This window comes from Triticum urartu, chromosome 1A (genome assembly GCF_056163025.1).
Source record: "Triticum urartu cultivar PI428250 chromosome 1A, HENAU_Tu73, whole genome shotgun sequence".
NCBI classification, from domain to species: Eukaryota; Viridiplantae; Streptophyta; class Magnoliopsida; order Poales; family Poaceae; genus Triticum; species Triticum urartu.
Window position 1 is genome coordinate 213,402,534 of NC_141873.1, and position 25,007 is coordinate 213,427,540.

Below are 25,007 nucleotides of genomic sequence, written 5' to 3' on the forward strand. Positions count from 1 at the left end.
GGATGTCGGCGGCGACAGGTCGAATCTGTAGACAATACGGCAGGGAGGAAGAAGGGTCGGAGGACCTCCCGAGTCGGTGCTGTGTCGAAGAGAACGGCACAGGCAGAGGATTGGGCCCCTCCGGCAGCTGTGGGTTTCCTCCCTCGGTGGCGATGACCGCGTGAACGATGCCTGCGGTCGCCAGCACCGTCTGGAAACGCTGCGCGGTGCGGGGCCGCAGGCCGGCGCCTTGGATGATTTGGCACAACCGACTGTCGCTCGCGTCCATCGCCTCCATAGGTGCTTGTGGCTTCTGGTCACTTGGTCTTGGATTGGATTGAGCAGTGTTGCGCAGAGACTTGGGAGTAGATGGATTGGAGTGGTGGGGCTATACTAGCAAGTAGTTGTACGTACTAGTACAATAGTGGGCTCAGATAGCAATTTTGTCTCATGCAAGAGCCTGGCTATATGCGTGCTCCAATGTTCGCAACTGCAACATTCGTTTTGCGCTTGGCTCTTCGCCTCTTCGAGAAGACGAACAATGATGTTACTACTACTGCTTCTACAGTGTCGAATCCAATGCTGCATGTCCGTCCACCGCGAGCGGGACAGATAGCTTGTTGTAGAAGTACTACTAAGCAAAAGCCTGTCCTCGTTTGCGAGCAACTGCGCGCATGGGTGAGGGAGAAGGCGTGTATTAAAATCAAGCTTCTCCTTGTTGTACGAGTTGAGGCGACACATCATAGCACTGGCCCCACATGCTTGCCTCTAAACTTGGCTGAAAGACCCGCAGTGTACAATATATTTGCTGCAACCTCTAACGTTTACCCACCACAAATTAAAATATATGTGGTCGTATGCATCGTTCTGATGCAGAGGCCGGGGAGTTACCCCTTTTCGAAAAAAATAACAAATTAAAATATATATTCCTGTCTTGACCAGATGAGCGTGCAAACTACAATCACCAGGGTGTTAGGTAGGGCCAGAAGACTATTTTAATTTTTTTAAAAACTTTGAGACGGCCACATAGCATGGAGCCGACCCCAACGATTTTAAGCTTACAGGCACGGTACATGTTATCCTAGACTACTCTACACATGAAACTGCCACACGAGCATCCGGGTTGCGCTTGGCTCTTCGCCTCTTCGGGAAGTCGAACAATGATGGAGTACTACTGCACTAGAGGAGTACTACAGTACGCTTCTGGCCATCTGACACCGATTGAACTGCTGCATGTCCACCGCGAGCGGGAGGGAGAGCGTGTAGCGAAAGCTTCTCCTAGTCTTGCCAGCCACCACGCTCATGGGCGAGGGAGGGATGCTCCTGCCTTTGCGTGTATGACAGGTGGGCCCGACAGGTGTGTCGCCAACCTGTCATACAGCCAAAGGCAGGTGCAGTTAAGTCCGCGAGGGAGAGGATAATCAAACTTCTCGTTGATGTATGAGTTGATGCGACACATCAAAGCACTACACTTGATATATTTCAATAATTTGCGTTTACCGATGCATTAATTGCAATGCATGCATGCCGTGACTCTCCTTTTGATACTCCCTCTGGTCCTTTTTACTCTGCATATTAGGTTTGTCTGAAGTCAATCTCATCCAACTTTGACCAAATTTATACAAAAAATTATTAACATTCACCTAACAACAAATTTATTATTAGATCCATCTCGAAATATATTTCCATATTATATTTATTAGATGTTATAGATGTTAATATTTTTTAATATAAATTTGGTCAAACTTAGCAAACTTCTATTTCACACAAAGCTAATGTGCGGAGTAAAAAGGACAGGAGGGAGTACTTGCATGTGTTGATTTAATGCACCTTGAAGTAGTATAAAATATGTGACGGTAAAGCTTTGTAATACCCCGGCCCAAGTCGAGAGATGGTTGTGCACGATGAGGGCGAGATCATGTAGACCGAACAGGACCCGACGATGGAGCTCTCTAAGGTCTCGATGGACCTCACCGTGCTCCACTGCCCCTTGTGCCTCCGCCCCTTGACGCCTCCAGTGTATGAGGTTCGAATACACCTCATCCATTCGGCTGATTGAGCAAGGTGCAGGTTTCTTGATTGATGTGTTGTTCGATTGATTTCTGCAGTGCAAGGGAGGGCACCTGGCCTGCGCGGACTGCCGCGTCAAGCGCCCCGGGAACCAGCGGCAGAAGTGCGAGCGCGGCGGTGGATTCGACGTGTGGAACACGGCGGTGGACTCCGTCCTTTCGTTGGTGAGGATGGAGTGCCCGCACAAAGGCTGTGGGCTCTACATCACTTACCACAAGCTCGCCGATCACCAGAGCGTGTGTCCGCTCGCGCCCTGCAAATGCCCTGTGCCCGTCTGCGGCTATGAAGGCCCGCCGCCGGCGCTCTACCACCACATCAGCACCGCACATCCCATGCCCGTGCACAGGATCCAGTACGGCAAGTTGCTCCAGCTGCAAGTGCCACTGTCGGAGCCACGGCTCTTGCTGTTCGTGGAGGAGGATCGCCGCGTGTTTTTCTTGGTCGACGACGTGCTCGACATCGGCGCGCCTATCGCCGTGTCGGTCATCTGCATTAGAGCGGGGGCGTCCCCACTGCCGCACTACGTGGCCAAGCTGTGGGCGAACGGCCCGCCGGGGGAGCCCAAAGGCACGACCAACGCCGTCAAGGTGGAAATGGAGGTGACAAGCAGCAAGGATCCCTGCGACGTCGACGTGCAGGAGCTGACCTTCTTGACAGTTCCACCCAAGCTGCTGGCCGGGGCTAAGCTTGTGTCCCTCCACATTCAGATTGACAAGCTCATGTCCTAAATGTTTCTACAGTGCCTTCTGTTTATCTTAGTAATATGCTAATATAGGGATTACCTTGGTCTACTTTAGCTTAAGAAATGGTGGGTTTTGGTGGCGATGCAGCAATTACTTCGACATCACATCGGCAATTTCCAACAGTCGAACGGATATTTTTGTGTTTGTTGGATATAAGGTTCCTTTGGGTAAGAAGTACTACTTGTCATCAAAATGGATAAAAGGAGATGTATGTAGACGTATTTTAGTTCTAGATACGTCCCTTTTTATCCATTTTGATGACAATCACTCCCTCCGTTCCACAATACATGCCTTCCATTTGTCAAAATATAGATGTATCTAGACATGTTTTAGTATATAGGTACATCCATGATAGAGCCAATCGGATGGTTGAGAACACTACAATTCGTAGCTACAGATGCGTGTGTGACTCCTAGATGCAGAGGCTGGGGGTCATCATCCTCCTTTTTGAGAAAAAACAGACGCGTGTGTGAGAGGACGAGTGCGTGCGTGCACCTCTTCTCTTCCTGTATAACGTACTACTAAACTCAGAGTACAAGTTTTTGTGGGTGGCACGATGGTGCGTGCGAGAAGTCCCGAAAGATAGGTTTAATGCGTCTGAAAAAAAGACTAGCCTAGAGCTCGCCATGCGGCTATTCCTATCGAATGCCCCATTAACCGTAAGATATGTATACGACGGTGCCAGTTATTGCACGTACACGGCAATACTCCCTCCTTTCCGGTTTATAGGGCTTAATTCAAAAATCTCACCAACCAAGATGATGAGTGGTGGAATATTTTTTGTAGTTTGCAAAAGCACCTAATTAATGCTCTTGTTTTTCTCAAAAAAATATGTTTATCAATGCATTAATTGCAATGCATGCATGCATAAAGTACATGCATTGGTCAATTTTCTCTTAATACTTGCATGCAATGATTTAATGCACCTTGGAATCTGAACATGTGTTGGGGAACAACCAAATTGAGCCTTATAAAATGGAAAAACTAAAATTTGAATTGCAAATTACTCCACGCTATATTAAATTGCAAACATGTTCACACCGATCACAACCTAAACGGTTTCCCACTTAGGAGCGTATTAGTACCACGCTACTCTCTCCATCCGGGTTTATTAGGCCTAAAGACAATTTCTCTTAGACCAAGACACATAGTAATTTGCTCACATTAATTCTTTCATTTCACTCCCAATGCACTCTCTCACATGCATGCAGCCAATGAAAAAGCACGCATGAAGTATATTAATTTTTCAGCCATGGCACCAACAACAATGGCTTTCAATGCAACCAATGAAATGGTTGCATGCATGCACCTTTCCAAAGCGGGGCCTTACAAAAGGGGAGTATATTGAATTGCAAACCTGTCCACACCGATCACAACCTAAACGGTTTCCCACTTAGGAGCGTATTAATACTCGGTTATAAATACTAGTATGCCAAGATGACTACACATTCCTCCTCAACTCCTCATCCACAAAAACAAACAAGTCATTCAGCATCCTTCCCTTGCGTCTGCCATGGCCAGCGTGAGTTCTGGGTTGAGAGATTGCCACCAGGGAGAGGCGAGCATGGAAGCGGAAGCACGAGAGATTCCCGCCTCGCTGCGAGAGCAGCCGACATCTCCCGCCGCGCGGAAGTAGCAGCACAGAGGTCCCGCCACGCCACTGAAGCAGCATGGAGGTCCCGCCGCGCCGTTGATGCAGCAGACTGGTCCGGCCGCGCCGCGGAAGCAGCAGAGATGTCCCGCCGTGCCACGAATGCAGTAGAGATGTCCCCCCGCGCCGCGGCGGCCTGGGAAAATTTCTCGCGGGCAGGCGATGACTGTTACAGGCGCATGCATGCGATCGTCCATAGCCAGATGGATCAGATCTCTGGCTCAGCGAGGTTGCAGGACGACATGATAGCCTCGTTTGAACAGGCTACCGGCGTCATCCGGCAACTAAGGGATGGCAATGAGAGGCTCCGGGCTGAGTGCGACCTGCTGAGGGAGAAGATCGTCCGAAGTGCAGACCAGCAGGAGGAGACCAGTGCCTTGTTGAAGAGGACCGGCGTCATCGTCAAGAAACTTATGGACGAGAATGACATGCTCCGCAATGAGCGCCAAAGGCTGGTGGAGGAATCTGTGGATGTTCTCAAGCAGCATCTTGAGGACACGAAAGAGCTCATCGCCGCTCACCGTGGAGACTAGTTTCCTTGTTTCTTTTGATGTAATAATCGGTTTAGGACGTGGATTGTGTCGTCGGTTGTGAAATGTTGGGTTCTAGCGCGGATGTTTGGCCTTTGTTGGCCTCTTGGGATGTTGCGATTTCAATCTGGTAGCTTTTAGTCCTTCATGCTAGGCTGGAGTTGTGCTGAACTTCTTGTGAATTGTGGTGGTTTTCAGTAATGAAAATCGGAAGGGGCAAGCCCTTCTTTGATCAAAAAAATTAATCGTCCTTATATATTCATCAGTCTTGCTATAAGTCGCAGTAGATGCTATATAGGTCCGTCGGATCTTACATCAAGATCCATGCTTTCAGATTTTCTTTTTTATCTTTTAAATCTCAGTCGAGTGAGACATAGCCACGCCATTAAACAGAGGCTCGGGTGCCATTAATGGAGACCTTAGGAGAGAGGTGGGCGGCAGATGGAGGTCAAAGGGCTCTCCTCCCGATAAGCACGCGCAGGGGTCTGATCGCATGCCTCTCGTACTCAAATACCTACCCTGCACGGCGCCTCCTAGCTACTAAAAAATGGGGACGCGTGGCGGCACGTAAATGGTACTGGTAAGTAGAACGCCCAAGGTTTCAATAATACTTGTGTTTCCGATTGTAACGTGACAGCACTTGTTCCAAAATGACTTTGTTGATTGTTAATGTGTGCACCTTCGCAAATCGGACTGCAAATTTACCACAACATGTTGGTGCCATGTCATGGCACCAAGCCAATTTTCATTATTTTCATGCGTGTTTTGGATTTACACGAATTAAAAAACTAAGTTTCTTAATGTTTCCAACCCAGCCACAACGCCCAGCATTTTGAATTTCATTCCCATTTCTTGCATGGAACCTAGAAATTTACCCGAGGACACACATGTGATTTTTCAACCAACTTTAGTGCACTAGAACATGTGCTTGTATTTCAAATTTGAATTATGCAGACAAAGGTGACACGTTCCCTCCTAGAACCACGAGCCTTCTTGAGAGAAGCTCCGATTTGCAAGAAGCTTATACCAAAATTTGTTCCTATTTGGCCAATTTTTTTACCACGGCATGGTACTACCATGACATGACACCATGCTAAGTTTCATGATTTTCAAACCAAGTTTCTCAATGTTCTCGACAGAGCCACGATGCCCAGATGTTTGAATTTTATTCTCATTTTTTGCATGGGACCTACTCCCTCCTTCCATCTATATAGGGCCTAATGTGTTTTTCAAGACAGCCTTTGACTATTGACAAGATTAATAGCACATGAGATGTATACTATGAAAATTATATTATTGGAAGCTCCTTTGACATACAAATTTGAAGTTATGCTTTATGTAAGTTGCATGTCATATATTATTGCTCTAACGTTTGGTCAAAGTTCGCCTCGAAAAACGCATTAGGACCTATATAGATGGAAGGAGGGAGTAGAAATTCACCCAAGGACACAAATGTGATTTTTCAACCAACTTTGGTGCACGGGAGCATGTGCTTGTAGTTCAAATTTGAATTATGCACATTAAATGACCAAAAACTCAATTAATGTGTAAATAAGGTCAAACGAAGCTGGCATAATTCCAAAATTTAATAGGGCACTCATGTAGTTCTATGTTGCCTTTGTAAATAAACTCAAGGGGGACAACGTATATCGTTTCGCACTCAAAGGTGGCACGTTCCCTCTCAGAACCACGAGCCTTCTTGAGAGAAGCTTCGGTTTGCAAGAAGCTTATACCAAAATCTGTTCCTATTCGGCCAATTTTTTTACCCCAACATGGTAGTACCATGACATGACATCCATGCCAAGTTTCATGATTTTCAGACGTGTTTTGGATTTACAAGAATTTTAAAACCAAGTTTCTCAATGTTCTCGGCCGAGCCACGATGCCCAGATGTTTTAATTTTATTCTCATTTCTTGCATGGGACCTAGAAATTCACCCGAGGACATAAATGTGAATTTTCAACCAACTTTGGTGCACGAGAGCATGTGCTTGTAGTTCAAATTTGACTTATGCACATTAAATGACCAGAAACTCAATTAATGTATAAAAAACGACAAACGAACCCGAAATAATTCCAAAATTTAACAGGGCACTAATGTAGTTCTATGTTGCCTTTGTTATGAAACTCAAGGGGGGGGCAGCGTATATCGTTTCACACTCAAAGGTGGCACGTTCCCTCTTAGAACCACGAGCTTCCAAATCGGCCCAATTTTTTACCACAACATGTTAGTGCCATGACATGACAACATGCCAAGTTTCATAATTTCCAGGCGAGTTTTGGATTTACATGAATTTAAAATCAAAGTTTCTCGATGTTCTCGATCGAGTCATGATGCCCAGATGTTTAAATTTCATTCTCATTTCTTCCATGGGACCTAGAAATTTAACCAAGGACACAAATGTGATTTTTCAACCCACTTTGGTGCACCGGAGCATGTGAATGCAATTCATATTTAGATTATGCACATTAAAAGTCCAGAAACTCAATTAATGTATAAAAAGGCCAAATGAACCCGAAATAATTCCAAAATTTAACAGGGCACTCATATAGTTCTATGTTGCCTCTATAAATAAAATCAGGGGGAGGCAGCGTATATCGTTTCGCACACAAAGGTGACACGTTCCCTCCCGGAACCACGAGGCTTGTTGAGAGAATCTCCGGTTTTGCAAGAGGCTTATACCAAAACTTGTCCCAATTCAGCCAAAAATTATACGTATGAAAAAATGGTTTAGATTATCCCAAACATCTCGCTACCTAGACCAATAATGTACTATGATTTCAATTCAACATAAAATGGATACAAATATTTGAATTGGAGAGCGTATGGTACATGTAGTTCATAGTGAAATATGATTACCGCTATATGTATGTTTTTTGTTATCAAGATAATATTTAATTATTGTATAAATTGACAACAATCGTATTCAAATAAGGAAAATTGATTCAAATTTAGTCCATATGGTAGACGACAATATATATGTTCACATAGTGGAGTAAAATGTTCATATATGATGGAAGATCAAAATGTACGACTACATCAATTATAAACCGCAAGGTCACCTAACGATATATCCGAATTCAACATAACGTGGATTCAAAAATTGAAATTCGAGATCATGGCATCTGTAACCATATAAAAAGGGACATTACTCTTTCTTTGGTGGGAATTGATTTGTTTTTTGTTGTTGTTGAGGGAAGTGCAAATCGATTTGGTACTGTGCAGGGTAATCTTGTTCTCCCGATTTTTTTACATTTTTCTTGTAGTTTTTTCAATGTCATCTATAGCAATATAGTAAAAGGGGACATGACTCTCGTGTCTTGTATGAATTGTTTTTTTACACGTTAAGTTTGTTCTGCCGAACAAGGAATCCGCACCTTGTTATCCCGAAATTTTCAAGCTCGGGTATCTTTTGTCTCACCTGCTTTGAAACTCCCGCTTCTTCAACCCGCACCGCGCCTTGTTATCCCGAAATTTGGACACGCGAGAGAACTCCCTCCTCATCCAAAATCGCTCCCACAGCCCAGACACGCGAAATCCCCCTTCTACCCCTCAGCCGGAAATGAAGCTCCACGTCGCGGTGTCAAAACTGGTGGGGGTACGCTGGTAACTTACCCTACATTTCGGACAAGCGCGTCCCTAAGCTTGGCTCCCCCTTCCCCCTTCGCCCCCCCCCCCATTCATACACCGAGGCCGCCAAAACCCACGAAACCCCATGCTCCTCCGTCGGCCTCCCGACCGCCGCCCAGCTAGAGACTCTTCCTCGACTACATCGTCCACCACAACAACTCGTTGTCCCTCATCCACCACACCGGATGAGTATCCGTTGTCGATCTCGTCGTCCCGCCGGATTAGCCGCCCCGTCCTCCACCTCCAAGGAGCTGCCCCGACATTTGCCTCGTCTATCGCGCCACCTCAATCCCCACAGCACCGTCTTGACCTGCCCCACCGGAACCGCAGCACCCTCACCAATTCCTCCGATGAAGTCGAGGCCAACTCGGCGCCACCAAGGAGGTTCTGCACTCACCACTACATTTTATCTTTTATTTGATCTCACGGGGCTGCCGGTGCTTGATACCGAGCAGACATGGCGTGTCTCCATCGACGGCGCAGTCGCCGGCCACATCATCCACGGCGTCTCTCCCCCATGTCGTTGCTTCCTCGGCGGCGACTTCCACAACGGCACTAGCTGCAGCTGCTCCGGCTCTCGCTCGCGCTGCGGTTCTTGCTGTCGGTCATGCTGCCGCACTGATCCTGCTTTCGTTCGTGCTGCTGCTCTGCTCTTACTCTCGCTTGCGTTGCTGCTGCTGCTGCACGACCTCCGCCAGCTACAGGAGTTGCTGCTTTAGCACTCGCTCGCGGTGCTACTGCACGACTTGCTCTCTGCTAGTGCGTTCCCTGCTTGAGCGTCTGCTGATTTAGATCACTGCTTCTCTGCTACTAGTGCTCGAACGCCCTAAACATCTATTGCAATGCTCTGTTACTAGTTCAATCAGTTTTGACTGTGAAGTTCATTTTCTTCAGTTAAGTTTAGAGTGAACAGTACTTACAGCATCTGTCGGAGCGGCCGTGGCGCGGCTGATGCGTTTTACATCTAGCACTTTTTGGTGATGTATTTTACATCATCTATTGCAGATGATATTAGGGTCCCACTTCAGATTAACATTGTCTATCTTGTCATGCTTCAGCCTCGTTGCCGTACACCTTAGCGGAGCTGCTCCAACGATGGAACCGTCCATCACAACGGAGCAGTACCCTCGGCGCCGTTTCCAGAGGCCTCGGATCTTCTTCCCCGCCTCCGACAGTCACACCAGCATCATCACCATCCTCCACGTCCAACCCAATGATGCTGAGGTCCACAAGGCTATGCCAAAGAGGTTGTACACTCGTCGCATCACTTTGTTTCTCCATTCCTCTGTTCTTCCAATTCATGTGAGCCAAACACCCAGGTTGACTGAAATCCTATGTTTCCAAATGCTCCATTTTGCACGTGCATTCCTATCCTATTCATGTGTTTTTCATGTCCCTGCGTTTATAGAATCCTCCAATTCTAAGGAGCCCTTACAGATTTACTTCATTTTCAGATAGGCATCAAAGAAAACTCTGTGTGTTATGTCCTGCTCCTGCCGTGCCGTCATCCACCCCACCTGAGGTGCACCATCGACAGAAGCGTTCACTACAGCAGAGATCCCCCATGCAGACTTCCTTTCGCCGCCTCAGATCATCTTCCCCGTTGCCGGCAGCCACGCCAACTGCATTACCATCATCGACTGAGCAGATGAACCTGAGGACTACACAGTTCTGGAAGAGAGGTCGCAGTCTTTCGTGTTTGCTTACGTTATACATCGGTTATTATTACCTGCTACTTTATCGTTCAATCTTGAGTTTTGAATTGCCCATGGGTCTCATATCGAGCCAGCAACGAATAGTATCTGTCTACTATCTAGTTCATCTGGGGTCTTCTATGTGGTTCATGTTGGGTGGGCAACAAACAATAGATGATCCATTGTCTATCTTTTTAAACTGAAGCTATAATCTACCTGCTATCATCTGTTTTGGATCCATCCACTCGTTTGCTACCATCAGTCTTGATTTTTGCATGCACCCCTTAGGCCTTACAAAATCTAACTATTTTTTATTATTATGCATGTCAGATATTGTACACAATCGTACTGAACATGTAGAGAAAAAGAGAAGACCGTTGCGTGCGAATATAATGTCATGCAGACGCCGCTCCATGGTGGGCGAAGTGCCCCCCTCCTGCATTTCTAGATTGTATTCCAGAGGAAGATAACTGTTCAAATGGAGATTCAGAAGGAGCCAACCACGCCTGTTTACCACCTGAGGTGTTTGCTCTAACCTGGCATGCTGATGTTGGTCATATCATGCATATAGCGCCTTGCATTGCTTACATTATACATCTTATATGTCATCAGCTTAGTTTAGATTTGCTTTATGTGAATGCCACCTGTTTGGTTTCTATATCATACTCTTCCTGTGCATCAGCCATTTGAGTCGGTCATGGGAAAATCTGGAGTGAAAACAAGGTCTTCTGAGCAGTTAGTGCTATCTGTCGATGCAGATTTCTTGTTGGTTGCAGATAGCTCCTCAGAGGAGGATTCAGAGAGAGATGACCAGTCGTATCCCCCCCCCCCCGAGGTGCATGCTCTAACTTGGCTGGGTTATATTGCTCATATCATGCATATGGTGTCTTGCATTGCCATGCCATCTGCTTAGATTGGACATGCTTTGTGTGAATGCCTCCTGTTTGCTTTCTATATCAGATATGTGAATTATGCAATGCCATGTTTTTCAGCCAGTTATCATATATGTGAATTATGCACCGCAATGGAGCCAGGCATCATATATGTGAATTATCTCATGCCATATTTTTTGCATTACGTATTCCATTTGTCGACAATCTGTGTATATTGAACTACTCTTCATGTGTATCAGCCATCTGAGCTGGTTATGGAAAAATCTGGAGTGAAAACAAGGTCTTCAGAGCAGGCAATGGTACCTGTTGAAGCATATATCTCGATGGTTATAGGGAGCTCCTCAGAGGAGGATTCAGAGACAGATGACCAGTCCTATATCCCACCTGAGGTGTATGCTCTAAGTTGTAATGTTTATATTTCTCATATGATGCATATGGTGTCTTGCATTGCTTAGTTTAGACATCATATGCACAATATTGAATTCTATCTGCTTAGTTTAGAGATCATACATGCGAGTGCCAGCTGCTTAGTATATGAATCAATTATGTCAATTATATCATGCCATCCTGTATACTTAGACAACATGTATGTGAATTATTTCATCCCAACCTATTTTAGAAAGACATCATATAGTTTTGTCATGTCATCCTGTTTAGGTACTCATCATATGTTGAATTATGCCATTATATCCTGTTAAGTTATCCATCATATATCTGAAACTGTGTCATGCTATCCTGTTTAGTTAGGCATCATATATGTGAAATTATGTCATGCTGTCCTGTTTGGTTAGACAACATATATGTGAATTACCACATCTGTCTATCATACAATGTCTGTACGTTCAAATTTTTTTCTTGTTTATCAACCATTTGAATTGGAGGGGGTGATGGCAGTATCTAAGGGAGCAAAAACCCGTTCTTCACAAAAGACAGTGCTACCCGTCGATGCAGATAGAACCATGGTTGTACTGGCCCACAAACTAGCCCCACCACACATAATCGAGACTCTTCCAGATTGCACACTTACACCGTTGGGCAGAGAACCAGCTACAACCCATCTAACCACAACCCCAACGGATAGTAACCCACTTATAGTTGACAAAGCACCATGTCCACCACAGAGTACCCCCACACGAGTAGTTTGTAAAGCTACTGCAGTGCCCAAAGCACGAAGACCACCACAGCTAACCCAAAATCCACGTTTAAAGCAGAAGAGCAACTGTTCTCAGTCAGATTCCGTAGCTATGGTCCATACTCCTTTGCTGTTGCATCACTGTATTTACTCATACCAACTACTTTCGAATTTGAAGGACCCAATTGAAACTCCAATGGCGCAACGGGTATGTTTTAAACCTATTTATTTAACTGGATTGCTGTTCTAACTTCTTGCTCTATGTTGATTTCAGTTTAAGTTGTATAAACAGTTATGTTTTCATGTGATGCACATTACAAGTGCTGGCAATGATGTGTAGTTTCTCACACTTATATTCTATTTATGTTGTTGTGTCTTAAAAATATATGAGTTGAACTGTGTCTCTATCTTGATTAGGGAACATAAACTAGAATGATATGGACAATACAGTGACCATAGTACATAGATATATGTATGTTTCATGATGTTATCCTGTCCACCTTACTACTGAACTGGTTTACCAAAATGAGTTTCGTATACTACAAGCTAAACCTATGATGTGTCTGTTGTTTCTCTTGTAGTATGCAAACAGAATATTGGAGAAGAGCACCCCACTATGCAATGGTAGAGAAAGTAATGCAGATAAGGTTCAAGATAGTGAGACAACCCTGTTGGTCTCCAAGAAAGGTGATAAAAACGATCTTGTAGACAATGAGAAAACCCCACAGTCCTGCGTTGATGTAGTGTTCGAGTTACTAGCCAGTACCGCTGGCACAAGCTCTTCGAACTCGCTGCCTGAATCACTTCAGCTTCTTCAGTCTCAGCTACAAGCTGAAAGGCATCAGTCAGCTGTGCTGCGGCAAGAAGCCGAAGGACTGAGGAAGTCCCTGCAGAATTCAGATGCGTACTTTCTTGTGCAACAGCAAGTGCTGGAGGATTTAAGCGCCAAACAAGAGAAAGTTAATAAGCTTGCTGAGCATCTTGCCAGCATTGTGGGTACCCAGGATATTGTTTCTTGAACTCTTCTGAAGTGGTTTCAGTTCTGGACTTGTTTTGCTGCGGCGTTTATATGCTGCTTTGTTCCCTATATTTGCACTGGTGGCGAACTTTGATGCCCAGTGGATGTAATATGTGTAATAGCCGTGATTGCCTAGAAGTTGCTTGCTTATTTATTTCCTTGTTGTCTTGTTTATTTGTTTGCTTGTAGTCAGTGCAGTTCTTTTTCCACGGTTTGCTAGTGGCTGCAATAACCTATTTTTTAAAACTAGGCCACAATAACCATGGGCTAATATTTACTGTAGTGACACTGGGCCTCCTACGGGCCGTAGAAGCAGTGGGCCTTCTACGGGCCATAGAAACAGTAGGCCTTCTACGGGCCGTAGAAACAATGGGCCTTCTACGGGTCGTATCATCAATGGGCCTTATACGGGTCGTATGATCGATTGGCCAAACATGGGCCAATAACAGGCCGCATTATGGCCGTAAATGGGCTAGAGTTGGAATCGTTCGTTCATGGGCCGACCATAACGGGCCATCGTTAATAGGCCGTATTTGATGACGCTATGAAAACGGCCCAACATATTAACGAACCACAAATGGGCCGACTGTAACCATGGGCTGAATTTGGCCCACAAGAAGAAAATGACAGTAACGGGCCATAAGTAAACGAATGCTGGAAATGAGCCCAAGAATAAATGGGCTCTGAGAAGGCTGAAAGATAACATGGGCTGGAAACGGCCCAATGGAATAACGGGCCGTTAATGGGTATAAAGTGATACACTGTTCATTACGGGCCAGTTTCACCACGAGCCGTTAATGGGTGTAAAGTGATACACTGTTCATTACAGACTAGTTTCACCACGGGCCGTTAATAGGCCAAGAGTTACATGGGGCCTCATATGGGCCGAAAGACGTCATGGGCCATACATGGGCCAGAAGTGAAAACGGGCTGGAATCATATTGGATGGCCCAGATGAAGTTACTGGGCCTAATTCGGATAGGGCGTAACGGGCCTTGGGTTAGCGGGCTGTAAATGGGCTATATGCGAACATGCCGTTAACAGGCTTTCCATGGGCCGGGCCGCCACCTTTTGACCAAGTCAAACGGGCCGGCCTTTTCACAGGAATGGGCCTCTGTTGGGTCATGCCACGTGTCGACGTATCATAAGCGCCTTCTGTCCAATGAGTGGATGACATCTGTCCCAACGATGAGCCGACACGTGTTTCCTCCAGCCAATGATGATTTTACACGTGGAAAATCCCCATTGGTCGGGGCTGTTAATGGGTTATTGGATCCAAAACCCAACCCGATAGCTTAACGGCGTCCCGTTACGGTGGATGCCACGTGTCGGTCACCCTTGACAAAAGCACTTCTGTGACACGCGATTTATCGTCATGGAAGTGCACACTTCAGTGATGATAATTTTGGTAATGTCATGGAACACTTCTACGACAGCACAGGTATGACTATCTTGATTCTGTCATAAAATCGTCATGGATGTACATGCATGACAAAAAACGCGACCTACTATGACAAACACGTATCACCACGGAAGTGTATTTTTTTGTAGTGCGTAATGCTGATCTTGTGAGCTTCGAGGAAGAGAAGTGCAGCTAGTATCACAATCTCACTAGTACATTTGTGAGGAGGTTTGAATTTTCATCTTCACGTAATTCTCCAACTGTCCTGTTTAATCTTTATGAAAATTCTTATACTATGGACTTAGAGGATTTTACCACTGCTTGCAAACTTCCACAATGGGGTAGTATAAGGGATCCTCGCAAATCTGAATTTAGAGATTTTCTTGCTAGCATAACTGTGGGAGAATCTAGAGATATAACACAAGCTACCATAGGGAGAATTCACTTTCCTGCTATACATTATTTTGCTCTCTTCATAGGCAGATGCATTAATGGTAAAGATGAGGCATGTCACATGTGTGTCCCTGACCTCAGTATTCTTAGGAGTGCTGTGTTGGAAGATAAATCTTATAATTTGGGAGCCATTGTTGCACGTAGGTTGCATCTGAATAGATTTAATGGAGATTTCTTTGGTGGAATTTATGCAACCCGCATAGCTAATTTTCTTAGTGTAGCCATACGCGAAGATGATATAAAATTACCCCCTGCTTACCTAGACTTTAATGCTATGGTTCACCACCAGTTTATCGAGAGGAATGAATCACCTCTCCAGTATCGACTAATCTTTGACAGACACCATGCTGTCCATATTACTCTCCCTGCTCCTGCCTTCTTTGATCATCAGGCAAAAGGAAGATATGTTATTACCAGAGAGGAGGCAGATGAGTACGAGAGGAGAGCGGAGGCCGCTTGTCGCCACGCTGCAGCTCAGGAGGCGATAGCCGCTGCATCTCAGTACGACCCCAACTACTATTATGGATATCCGCCAGGCCAACCGTGGCCATAAACCAACTTAGGCCAAAAGCCTAAGCTTGGGGGAGTATGTATTTCCCACCGACATTACATTTATGTTCAGACACTCATTGCTAGATGTCGGTGCTCATACTTTTTCATTGTATCATCCATGCTACTTTATTTTCCTTTTTATGCTTTCTTCTTGTGTGTTTGATAAATGCTACCTCTTGAGCACTGTGTTGGTTTTCCTCGAAGAGGAAGGGATGATGCAGCAAAGTAGCGTAAGTATTTCCCTCAGTTTTTGAGAACCAAGGTATCAATCCAGTAGGAGGCTACGCGCGAGTCCCTTGTACCTGCACAAAACAAATAAATCCTCGCAACCAACGCAAATAGGGGTTGTCAATCCCTATAAGGCCACTTACGAGAGTGAGATCTGATAGATATGATAAGATAATATTTTTGGTATTTTTATGATAAAGATGCAAAGTAAAATAAAGGCAAATTAAATAGCAAAGGAAATAACTAAGTAGTAGGAGATCAATATGATAAAGATAGACCCGGGGGCCATAGGTTTCACTAGTGGCTTCTCTCGAGAGCATAAGTATTCTACGGTGGGTGAACAAATTACTGTTGAGCAATTGACAGAATTGAGCATAGTTATGAGAATATCAAGGTATGATCATGTATATAGGCATCACGTCCGAGACAAGTAGACCGACTCCTGCCTGCATCTACTACTATTACTCCACTCATCGACCGCTATCTAGCATGCATCTAGAGTATTAAGTTAAAAACAGAGTAACGCCTTAAGCAAGATGACATGATGTAGAGGGATAGACTCATGCAATATGAAGAAAACCCCATCTTGTTATCCTCGATGGCAACAATACAATACATGCCTTGCTGCACATACTGTCACTGGGAAAGGACACCGCAAGATTGAACCCAAAGTTAAGCACTTCTCCCATTGCAAGAAAGATCAATCTAGTAGGCCAAACCAAACTGATAATTTGAAGAGACTTGCAAAGATAACCAATCATACATAAAAGAATTCAGAGAAGATTCAAATATTATTCATAGATAGACTTGATCATAAACCCACAATTCATCGGTCTCAACAAACACACCGCAAAAAGAAGATTACATCGAATAGTTCTCCACAAGAGAGGGGGAGAACATTGTATTGAGATCCAAAAAGAGAGAAGAAGCCATCTAGCTACTAACTATGGACCCGTAGGTCTGAAGTAAACTACTCACACTTCATCGGAGAGGCTATGGTGTTGATGTAGAAGCCCTCCATGATCGATGCCCCCTCCGGCGGAGCTCCGGAACAGGACCCAAGATGGGATCTCGTGGATACAGAAAGTTACGGCGGTGGAATTAGGGTTTTGACTCCGTATCTGATCGTTTGGTGGTAGTAGGTATATATAGGAGGAAGGAGTACGTCGGTGGAGCAACAGGGGGCCCACGAGGGTGGAGGGCGCGCCTGGTGGGGGTGGGAACGCCCCCCTACCTCATGGCCTCCTCTTTTCTTTCTTGACGCAGGGTCCAAGTCTCCCCGGTCTTGTTTGTTGAGAAAATCACGTTCCCGAAGGTTTCATTCCGTTTGGACTCCGTTTAATATTCCTTTTCTTCGAAACCCTAAAACAGGCAAAAAATAGCAATTCTGGGTTGGGCCTCCGGTTAATAGGTTAGTCCCAAAAATAATATAAAAGTGGATAATAAAGCCCAATAATGTCCAAAACAGTAGATAATATAGCATGGAGCAATCAAAAATTATAGATACATTGGAGACGTATCAAGCATCCCCAAGCTTAATTCCTGCTCGTCCTCGAGTAGGTAAATGATAAACACAGAATTTTTGATGCGGAGTGCTACTTGGCATAATTTTAATGTAATTCTTCTTAATTGTGGTATGAATATTCAGATCCGAAAGATTCAAGACAAAAGTTCATATTGACATAAAAATAATAATACTTCAAGCATACTAACAAAGCAATTATGTCTTCTCAAAATAACATGGCTAAAGAAAGTTATCCCTACAAAATCATATAGCCTGGCTATGCTCTATCTTCACCACACAAAATATTTAAATCATGCACAACCCCGATGACAAGCCAAGCAATTGTTTCATACCTTTGACATTCTCAAAACTTTTTCAATCTTCACGCAATACATGAGCGTGAGCCATGGATATAGCACTATAGGTGGAATAGAGTGGTGGTTGTGGAGAAGACAAAAAGGAACAAGATAGTCTCACATCAACTAGGCGTATCAATGGGCTATGGAGATGCCCATCAATAGATATCAATGTGAGTGAGTAGGGATTGCCATGCAACAGATGCACTAGAGCTATAAGTATATGAAAGCTCAGAAAGAAACTAAGTGGGTGTGCATCTAACTTGCTTGCTCATGAAGACCTAGGGCATTTTGAGGAAGCCCATCATTGGAATATACAATCCAAGTTCTATAATGAAAAATTCCCACTAGTATATGAAAGTGATAACATGAGAGACTCTCTACTATGAAGATCATGGTGCTACTTTGAAGCACAAGTGTGGTAAAAGGATAGTAACATTGTCCCTTCTCTCTTTTTCTCTCATTTTATTTATTTTTTTATTTTTTTTTATTTGGGCCTTTTCTCTCTTTTTTATGGCCTCTTTTCTTTCTCTTCTTTTTTTTCGTCCGGAGTCTCATCCCGACTTGTGGGGGAATCATAGTCTCCATCATCCTTTCCTCACTGGGACAATGCTCTAATAATGATGATCATCACACTTTTATTTTTCTTACAACTCAACAATTACAACTCGATACTTAGAACAAAATATGACTCTATATGAATGCCTCCGGCGGTGTACCGGGATATGCAATGACTCATGAGTGACATGTATGAAAGAATTATGAATGGTGGCTTTGCCACAAATACGATGTCAATTACATGATCATGCTAAGCAATATGACAGCGATGGAGTGTGTCATAATAAACGGAATGGTGGAAAGTTGCATGGCAATATATCTTGGAATGGCTATGGAAATGCCATAATAGGTAGGTATGGTGGCTATTTTGAGGAAGGTATATGGTGGGTGTATGATACCGGCGAAAGGTGCACGATATAAGAGAGGCTAGCAAAGGTGGAAGGGTGAGAGTGCGTATAATCCATGGACTCAACATTAGTCATAAAGAACTCATATATTTATTGCAAAAATCTACAAGTTATCAAAGCAAAGTATTACGCGCATGCTCCTAGGGGATAGATTGGTAGGAAAAGACCATCGCTCGTCCCCAACCGCCACTCATAAGGAAGACAATCAATAAATAAATCATGCTCCGACTTCATCACATAACGGTTCACCATACGTGCATGCTACGGGAATCACAAACTTCAACACGAGTATTCCTCAAATTCACAACTACTCAACTAGCATGACTTTAATATCACCATCTCCATATCTCAAAACAATTATCAAGTATCAAACTTATCATAGTATTCAACACACTCATAAGAGAATTTTTTTATTCTTGAATACCTAGCATGTTAAGACTTTAAAGCAAATTACCATGTTATTTAAGACTCTCAAAATAATCTAAGTGAATCATGAGAGATCAATAGTTTCTGTAAAACAAATCCACCACCGTGCTCTAAAAGATATAAGTGAAGTATTAGAGCAAAATTATATAACTCAAAAGATATAAGTGAAGCACATAGAGTATTCTAAAAAAATTCAAATCATGTATGGCTCTCTCAAAAGGTGTGTACAGCAAGGATGATTGTGGTAAAGTAACAAGCAAAGACTCAAATAATACAAGACACTCCAAGCAAAACACATATCATGTGGCGAATAAAAATATAGCTCCAAGTAAAGTTACCGATAGAAGTAGAGGAAAGAGGGGATCCCTTCCGGGGCATCCCCAAGCTTTGGCTTTTATGTATCCTTAGATTATCTTGGGGGTTCCATGGGCATCCCCAAGCTTAGGCTCTTGCCACTCCTTGTTCCATAATCCATCAAATCTTTACCCAAAACTTGAAAACTTCACAACACAAAACTTAAAGTAGAAAATCTCGTGAGCTCCGTTAGCGAAAGAAAATAAAAGACCACTTCAAGGTACTGTAATGAACTCATTCTTTATTTATATTGGTGTTATACCTACTGTATTCCAACTTCTATATGGTTTATAAACTATTTTACTAGCCATAGATTCATCAAAATAAGCAAACAACACATGAAAAACAGAATCTGTCAAAAACAGAACAGTCTGTAGTAATCTGTAGATAGCGCAAGATCTGGAACCCCAAAAATTCTAAAATAAATTTCTGGACGTGAGGAATTTATTTATTAATCATCTGCAAAAATAATTAACTAAATATCACTTTCCAAATAAAAATGACAGCAGTTCTCGTGAGCGCTAAAGTTTCTGTTTTTTACAGCAAGTTCAACAAGACTTTCCCCAAGTCTTCCCAACGGTTCTACTTGGCACAAACACTAATTAAACACAAAAAAACACAACCAAAACAGAGGCTAGATAAATTACTTATTAAAAAACATGAGCAAAAATCAAGGAATAAAAATAAAATTGGGTTGCCTCCCAACAAGCGCTATCGTTTAATGCCCCTAGCTAGGCATAACAAGCAAGAATAGATCTAGGTATTGCCATCTTTGGTAGGAAATCCATAAGTGGCTCTCATAATAGATTCATAAGGTAATTTAATTTTCTTTCTAGGAAATTGTTCCATGCCTTTCCTTAATGGAAATTGGAATCTAATATTTCCTTCCTTCATATCAATAATTGCACCAACCGTTCTAAGGAAAGGTCTACCAAGAATAATAGGACATGAAGGATTGCAATCTATGTCAAGAACAATAAAATATACGGGCACATAATTCCTATTTGCAACAATAATAACATCATTAATTCTTCCCATAGGTTTCTTAATAGTGGAATCCGCAAGGTGCAAGTTTAGAGAGCAATCATCAAAATCACGGAAATCTAACAAATCACACAAAGTCTTTGGAATCGTGGAAACGCTAGCACCCAAATCACATAAAGCATAGCATTCATGATCTTTAATTTTAATTCTAATAGTTGGTTCCCACTCATCATAAAGTTTTCTAGGGATATAAACTTCCAATTCAAGTTTTCCTTCATAAGATTGCATCAAGGCATCAACGATATGTTTAGTAAACGCTTTATTTTGACTATAAGCATGAGGAGAATTTAGCACGGATTGCAACAAGGAAATACAATCAATCAAAGAGAAATTTTCATAGTTAAATTCCTTGAAATCCATAATAGTGGGTTTAGCAACATCTAGGGTTTTAATTTCTTCAATCCCACTTTTATCAAATTTAGCATCAAGATCAATAAATTCCGAATTCTTGGAACGCCTTCTAGGTAAAGGTGGATCATATTCAGTCCCATCATTATCAAGATTCATATTTCAAAACAAAGATTTAATAGGGGACACATCAATAACTTTTAGATCTTCATCTTTATTTTCATAGGAACTAGAAGAACACGCTCTTATAAAGGCATCTTTCTTAGCACGCATCCTAGCGGTTCTTTCTTTGCACTCATCAATGGAAATTCTCATGGCTTTGAGAGACTCATTGATATCATGCTTAGGTGGAATAGATCTAAGTTTCAAAGAATCAACATCAAGAGCAATTCTATCAACATTCCTAGCCAAATCATCAATCTTAAGCAATTTTTCTTCAATCAAAGCATTGAAATTCTTTTGCGAAGTAATAAATTCTTTAATATTAGATTCAAAATCAGAGGGCATCTTATTATAATTTCCATAAGAATTGTTGTAGGAATTACCATAATTAATAGAGGGATTACTAGGATAAGGCCTAGGGTTGAAATTTCCTCTATACGTGTTGTTACCAAAATTGTTCCTACCAACAAAATTCACATCCATAGATTCATTATTATTCTCAATCAAAGTAGACAAGGGCATATCATTAGGATCAGAAGAAACACTCTTATTAGCAAATAATTTCATAACTTCATCCATCTTTCCACTCAAAACATTAATTTCTTCTATCGCATGCACCTTTTTATTAGTAGATCTTTCAGTATGCCATTGAGAATAATTAACCATAATATTATCTAAGAGTTTAGTAGCTTCTACTAAAGTAATTTCCATAAAAGTTCCTCCCACGGCCGAATCTAAAAGATTTCTAGAAGCAAAATTCAATCCAGCATAAAAATTTTGAACAATCATCCAAAAATTTAAACCATGAGTAGGGCAATTACGTATCATTAATTTCATTCTCTCCCAAGCTTGTGCAACATGTTCATGATCAAGTTGCTTAAAATTCATAATATCGTTTCTAAGAGAGATGATCTTAGCGGGAGGAAAATACTTAGAGATAAAAGCATCTTTGCACTTATTCCACGAATCAATACTATTTTTAGGCAAAGACGAAAACAAAGCTTTAGCACGATCTCTAGGCGAAAAAGGAAATAGCTTCGATTTAACAATATCATTATCCACATCTTTCTTCTTTTGCATGTCACACAAATCAACGAAGTTATTTAGATGGGTAGCGGCATCTTCACTAGGAAGGCCGGAAAACGGATCTTTATTGACAAGATTCAGCAAAGCAGTATTAATTTCACAAGACTCACCATCGGTAAGAGGAGCAATCGGAGTGCTAAAAAAATCATCGTTGTTGGTATTGGTGAAGTCACACAATTTAGTATTATCTTGAGCCATCGTGACAAGCAAGCAAACTAACACACAAGCAAACAGAAAGCAAGCGGGCAAAAAGAGGCAAATAGAGAAAGAGGAGGAGGATAGAGAGAGAGGGCGAATAAAACGGCAAGGGTGAAGTGGGGGAGAGGAAAACGAGAGGCAAATGGCAAATAATGTAATGCAGGAGATAAGGGTATGTGATGGGTACTTGGTATGTTGACTTCTGCGTAGACCTCCCTGGCAACGGCGCCAGAAATCCTTCTTGCTACCTCTTGAGAACTACGTTGGTTTTCCCCGAAGAGGAAGGGATGATGCAGCAAAGTAGCGTAAGTATTTCCCTCAGTTTTTGAGAACCAAGGTATCAATCCAGTAGGAGGCCACGCGTGAGTCCCTCATTCCTGCACAAAACAAATAAATCCTCGCAACCAACGCAAATAGGGGTTGTCAATCCCTATAAGGCCACTTACGAGAGTGAGATCTGATAGATATGATAAGATAATATTTTTGGTATTTTTATGATAAAAGATGCAAAGTAAAATAAAGGCAAAGTAAATAGCAAAGTAAATAACTAAGTAGTAGGAGATCAATATGATAAAGATAGACCCGAGGGCCATAGGTTTCACTGGTGGCTTCTCTCGAGAGCATAAGTATTCTATGGTGGGTGAACAAATTACTGTTGAGCAATTGACAGAATTGAGCATAGTTATGAGAATATCTAGGTATGATCATGTATATAGGCATCACGTCCGAGACAAGTAGACCCTATCCTTCCTGCATCTACTACTATTACTCCACTCATCGACTGCTATCCAGCATGCATCTAGAGTATTAAGTTAAAAATAGAGTAACACCTTAAGCAAGATGACATGATGTAGAGGGATAGACTCATGCAATATGAAGAAAACCCCATATTGTTATCCTCGATGGCAACAATACAATACGTGCCTTGCTGCCCCTACCGTCACTGGGAAAGGACACCGCAAGATTGAACCCAAAGCTAAGCACTTCTCCCATTGCAAGAAAGATCAATCTAGTAGGCCAAACCAAACTGATAATTCGAAGAGACTTGCAAAGATAACCAATCATACATAAAAGAATTCGGAGAAGATTCAAATATTATTCATAGATAGACTTGATCATAAACCCACAATTCATCGGTCTCAACAAACACATCGCAAAAAGAAGATTACATCGAATAGTTCTCCACAAGAGAGGGGGAGAACATTGTATTGAGATCCAAAAAGAGAGAAGAAGCCATCTAGCTACTAACTATGGACCCGTAGGTCTGAACTAAACTACTCACACTTCATCGGAGAGGCTATGGTGTTGATGTAGAAGCCCACTGTGATCGATGCCCCCTCCGGCGGATCTCCGAAACAGGCCCCAAGATGGGATCTCGTGGATACAGAAAGTTACGGCGGTGGAATTAGGGTTTTGGCTCCGTATCTGATCGTTTGGGGTACGTAGGTATATATAGGAGGAAGGAGTACATCGGTGGAGCAACAAGGGGCCCACGAGGGTGGAGGGCGTGCCTGGTGGGGGTGGGCGCGCCCCCCTACCTCGTGGCCTCCTCTTTTCTTTCTTGACGTATGGTCCAAGTCTCCCGGGTCTTGTTTGTTGAGAAAATCACGTTCCCGAAGGTTTCATTCCATTTGGACTCCGTTTGATATTCCTTTTCTTCGAAACCCTAAAACAGGCAAAAAACGGCAATTCTGGGCTGGGCCTCCAGTTAATAGGTTAGTCCCAAAAATAATATAAAGTGGATAATAAAGCCCAATAATGTCCAAAACAGTAGATAATATAGCATGGAGCAATCAAAAATTATAGATACGTTGGAGACGTATCAATAAACCTTAAGAAAAACAAAAAAATTAGTTGTAGCTCTTAATTAGTTTACTTTCCATGCCTCTAGTAGTAATTAAAAAGAAAACCCAAAAAGATTTCCTGTTCTTCTTTTACTTGTTGGGAGCTCTCCCGTGTAAATAGTTTTATTTCTTTTCTTTTCTTGGGGGGTCGATAGGAGAAGACCATAATTAAATTGTTGAAGTGGCTCTTATATGCATTATTGTTGATCTGACAAAAGAGCCCATATTGCCTTGTCTTCTCCTGTTTATTGAATGCTTGCAGATTCCAGCTTAGTCCAATGCACGTGCACTATTATTATTATTCACATCGTTCAGTCGTGCAAGTGAAAGGCAATTATGATGATATATGATGGACTGACTGAGATGAGAAAAGCTGGTATGAACTCGACCTCTTTTGTTTTTGTAAATATGATTAGTTCATCGTTCCTGATTTGGCCTATTATGAATAAACATGTTTGCAATGACAACTAGAGATCATAGTTTCTTGTGCCATGCTTGATTAGCTATGAGTTATAATGGTTTACCTTGCGTGCCAACATGCTATTAAAATGGTTATGATGTGGTATGATAGGGTGGTATCCTCCTCTGAATGATTTAAGTGACTTGACTTGGCACATGTTCACGCATATAGTTGAAACAAAATCAACATAGCCTTCACGATATTTATGTTCATGGTGGATTATATCCTACTCATGCTTGCATTCGGTGTTGATTAATTTTAATGCATGTTCATGACTGTTGTCGC

At 42.7% G+C, this 25,007-nt stretch overlaps 1 protein-coding gene across 1 annotated transcript; it reads left to right on the forward strand.

Moving 5' to 3' along the window:
* The first annotated feature begins 1,921 nt into the window (after positions 1-1,921).
* LOC147990626 (E3 ubiquitin-protein ligase SINA-like 10) lies at positions 1,922-11,077 on the forward strand. The gene is made up of 3 exons (XM_087538322.1): positions 1,922-2,005; positions 2,088-2,740; positions 11,074-11,077. Exons 1-3 carry the CDS (start codon positions 1,922-1,924, stop codon positions 11,075-11,077), a joined length of 741 nt encoding a protein of 246 aa, XP_087394448.1.
* Positions 11,078-25,007: the final 13,930 nt, after the last annotated feature.

Excerpts from the sequence above, each read along its gene's own strand:
- LOC147990626 (XM_087538322.1), top strand. The coding sequence starts at position 1,922 with ATGGAGCTCTCTAAGGTCTCGATGGACCTCACCGTGCTCCACTGCCCC. Across the intron at positions 2,006-2,087 it reads TGACGCCTCCAGTGTATGAG|TGCAAGGGAGGGCACCTGGC; the intron begins GTTCGAATACAC and ends TGATTTCTGCAG.